At 41.2% G+C, this 4,155-nt stretch overlaps 1 protein-coding gene across 1 annotated transcript in view; it reads right to left on the reverse strand.

Moving 5' to 3' along the window:
- WDR76 (WD repeat domain 76) overlaps positions 1 to 4,155 on the reverse strand; it is a 36,803-nt gene that overhangs the window by 18,203 nt on the left and 14,445 nt on the right. The window contains exon 5 of the mRNA XM_004687543.2: positions 3,187 to 3,313. Within this exon, the coding sequence (XP_004687600.2) occupies positions 3,187 to 3,313 (127 nt within the window). The remainder of the gene's footprint in view (positions 1 to 3,186; positions 3,314 to 4,155) is intronic.

The following is a 4,155-nucleotide window of genomic DNA, read 5'->3' on the forward strand; positions in this document are numbered from 1 at the left end:
CAGCTCTCTCCCTCCACAGGGCAGCAACCCCTCACCTGCCCATGACCTGAACCATGCTGGCGCATCTCTGCACTGACCTCCTTAGAAGAGGCAGGACTCCTCAAGGCCACCTGTGTAACCATGCGCACTTCTCTCTTAGCAAACCTGTCTTTTTCAGAGCAGCTCTTCCTGCCCACTTGCTTCTATGTATGTGTCCTTCTCTTTTCTATCTCTTTTCTAATAAACCTGTTCCTTAAATATATCTAATGTCTCTGTGCTGTGGAAAGACTCACCATGTGCCGATAAAAGAGGAGCACTAGAGAAACCTTTCCTAGAGTGAACCCAAGAGCCACTGCCCCCAACCTTGCACTCAACCTACCAACTCCAAAAAACATCATCAACATCAATTTCATTACTACAAGTCCATAACTTAGGGAGAAAACCAAAACATGCCTTGGACATCAGAGACCAGGACAAACTGCACAGAAGGGACAAGGAAGAGATTCATGCTTCATTAAAGAGGTAGATAGAGGGCCCTCCCTGGTGGCGCAGCGGGTTAAAGCACAGCACTGGGAAGCTTAAGCCACTCTGCATGAGTTCGATCCCCGCCTGCCCCAGAGGTGACCACGTGGTGTGGCAGATCCCCTCCTGACCCACCCGCTGCTCCCCTCAGCAGTGTACTTCGACGATCTGCCTGTTCTGCTCCCCACTCTGTCTCTAGTGAATCTTCTCACCTTCCGCATCTCTGGCCTGTACCCCAGTTCTGTATGAATAAATTAATCTTTAAAAAAATGATAAAAACAAGAGCAGTCAACACATTAAAAAAAAAAAAAAAAGAGGTAGATGGAAAGAAACACCTGGAACTGCATTCTGGGGCAGGGAGGCTGCCATAAAATAACCTCTCACCTCCCCAGAACTGAGAGTAGTGAACAGTATGGAGGTAACGCAAGCCTGACTAAGGGTTAATACTTTTGGAGATACTAGGATATTTCCAGCAGGTCAGGTTCCTAGTGAAAAAAAAAGGAAAGTGATAAAAACTATATTCCTGGGCTTCCTCTGACATACCTACATTATGCCTTAGGGCTGGCACTGACCTTGTGGAATGCACTGACTGCAGACTCTCAGATCTAGAACTCCATAAAAGAGGAATATCAGTGGATCCATAAACAGGAGTCAGGTCCCCACCAGCACATTCACACTAACAATTGTTCCTCTCCAAGCCCCTCCCTCACCTCTGATTCAGCAGTTACAAGATCACATCTCCAGAAGCATAAAAAAAAAAAATCATAAAAACACAGTGCCATATATGAAAAAAAAGAACCCAATGGATTATGGTGGAAAAATATTATGTCTTAGAACTGGATGTGGTAATATATAAATGAAAAGGTATGAACTTATACTTCTGAATCATATAGTGTTATAAACCAATGTTACCTCATAAAAAACAGCCCCCCAAAAAAGGTATCTCGGCTAATAATACAAAATATCAAAGTGCGTAAGATGCAATAAAGATATCTACAAAATTGTGGTGATCAACATATTTGGCTGTGATAATCATTCAGATGACCAAAATATATTTCTCGTGCAGATTTGATCTCTATCCACAGTTTCTAAGTCACAATTCCCTCAAAAGGCTTGGAATTTCCTAAGTGTTAATAGTGATAAAGGTGTCTTGTTAAATCAATGGAAGTAACTTTTGGAAAGCACCTAAAGGTGGGGTCTGGTTGTCAGGGAAACTAACATAACAAATGAAACTTCAGATCCCACACTCTTGCCCTCCAGGAAGGAAGAGCTAAAGGTTGGAGTTCAATTGTCAGTGGTCACTGAGTTAATCAGTCATGTCTATGTAAGAAGCCTCCATAAAAGCCCAGGTGGAAGGCTCTTCAAAATGTTTGCTAGCGAACAAAAGATTAGACAATGGTGCATTTGGGCCCTTCCTGGTGGCTCAGTGTGTTAAAGCACAACAATATGAAGCTCTCCCCAGCTGCTGTAGCTGAAGTTCTAGGAAGGTGAACCACATAGCATGGCAGACCTCTTCTGACATGCCCACTGCTCCCCTCAGCAGTGTATTTCAGTACATCTGCCTGTTCTGCTCCCCACTCTGTCTCCGGTGAAAACTCTCATCCCCTCACCCCCCACACCTCTGGCCTGTACCCCAGCTCATGTATGCATAAATAAATCTATTAGGAAAAAATAAAGAAATAAAATGGTGCTTTTGAGAGGGTACGTAAGCTCCGTGCCTTTTCCCCATACCTCTCTCCCTGTGCATCTCATCCACCTAACTTGATTCATGCCCTTCAGTATCCTCTGTAATAAATTGTGTTCTAGCAAGTATATGGATATCCTGAGTTGTGTGTCAGGCTAAAAAACTGAACATGAGGTATATGTCCTAGATCTGCACACACTGACTAGAAGTAGAGATGATAATGTGGGTTTGTAACATGCACCTGAAGTCTGAGGAGGGAATTACACAGGCCTCCATCTGTGACCAGTATGTCAGAAGCAGAAGGCTGCCTAGGGCTTGAGACCTAGTTTGAGGTAGAGATCAGTCTTAGGTACAATCTTTAAATTGAAACTTGATACTACCTCCAGGTACAGTGTCATAACTGAATTTAATTCTCAAATACCCTGGTAGTGCCAGAAAATTGTAAGTGTGGAGAACCCTCAGCAGCCACACCCCTGCTGGACACTGGGATCCAGGCCACACCAAAATCATCACATCACAGTTTAAATACATTTATTATTGTGGGTGGAGACTTAAAATTGAAAGCTACTCTTCCCATAGCACATTAAGTGGCAATTACTTCACAAAGCACCAGCCTACTTAATGCTATCTTTCAATTTACAGTAAAGCACTTATAATTACTACCATTTATGGATTATTTATCAGGCCCTTAATACAATGGAAAAAGTTTATAAGTACTGCTTCATTTAATACTCCCAATATCCCTTTGAGATTTCTATCATTTTCATTAAAAAACAGGGAAGTCAATTCAGAAAGGATGAGTAATTTAACCACAATCCCACAGTAGTTAAATCTGTAGAAATATGTAATCCAATTCAGTCACTATGACTTCAAAATCTTATTCATTTAGTGAGTATTAAACTAGGTATACATTAAATATAATTTAATGGCCTATTAGTGTAATCTCAAACACTTCAAATTTTTCAGTATTTCACTGACTTGATATTTGTACTTTTTCTTACATTTTCTTTTGCAACTATTGTTGGTGGAGATGGAGTCACTTGCAATGGTTCTCCTGAAGGATCTACTTTTAGTAATCGCATTGACCTTCTACATCCCGTCCCATTTTCTCTCTTCTTAGGCTTCTTTCTAAAGGAGGAAAAAATTCTTGTTATACTAATAAAACAGTTACATGTACTTGCTAATATTAAGGTGATGTCGAAGGATGTATTATCCACTGCATACACACACACTACAAAGTATAAATGTGGCTACAATGTAAAAATCTGCTTCATCATAGATGTTCATCATGGAGATGTAAGAAGTATTAAATTATGATATACTAATCTTTTTATGTAGTCATAAAGAGAATGATATAGATATTTATGTGCTGATATGACATGAACTCTAAGAAGCAAAAAGCAGGGCCTAGTACAAGTTGAATATGCACACTTTTTTTTTTAACAAGAAGTCCACATATGCAGTTATATTTGTACTTGCTGGGATGAAGAATAGGCATAAAACAATGGTTTCTAATAAAAGGCCTGGTCTAAGATATGAAGTAGATGTTAAATGATTCATTGCATTCCTTTCATAGATGGTTTTATTTTTTTAATTCATATAAATCCTACTTTCCTCCTGATGAAGAAATGAAAAATCTAAAGGAAACATTACAAGGCTGAAATCTGACTCACGGCCCTCCCTGGTGGTGCAATGGGTTAGAGCACAGCACTGCAAGGTAGCCGCAGCTGCCTCAGTTAGAGTTCAATTCCCAGACCTTGAGGTGATCCACATCACGAAGCAGACCTCTCCTGTCTCACCAGACACCTCTCCTGTCTCACCAGACACCTCTCCTGTCTCACCAGACACCTCTCCTGTCTCACCAGACACCTCTCCGGCAATGGGTTAAATCTCAGCACTATGAAGCTATAGCAGCCTCTGCAGCTGGAGTTCGATCCCCAGCCAGGGAGCTGACCCACATCACGAAGCAG

Source organism: Condylura cristata, unplaced genomic scaffold (assembly GCF_000260355.1).
Source record: "Condylura cristata isolate star-nosed mole 26May11 unplaced genomic scaffold, ConCri1.0 scaffold00023, whole genome shotgun sequence".
In the NCBI taxonomy this organism is placed as follows: Eukaryota; Metazoa; Chordata; class Mammalia; order Eulipotyphla; family Talpidae; genus Condylura; species Condylura cristata.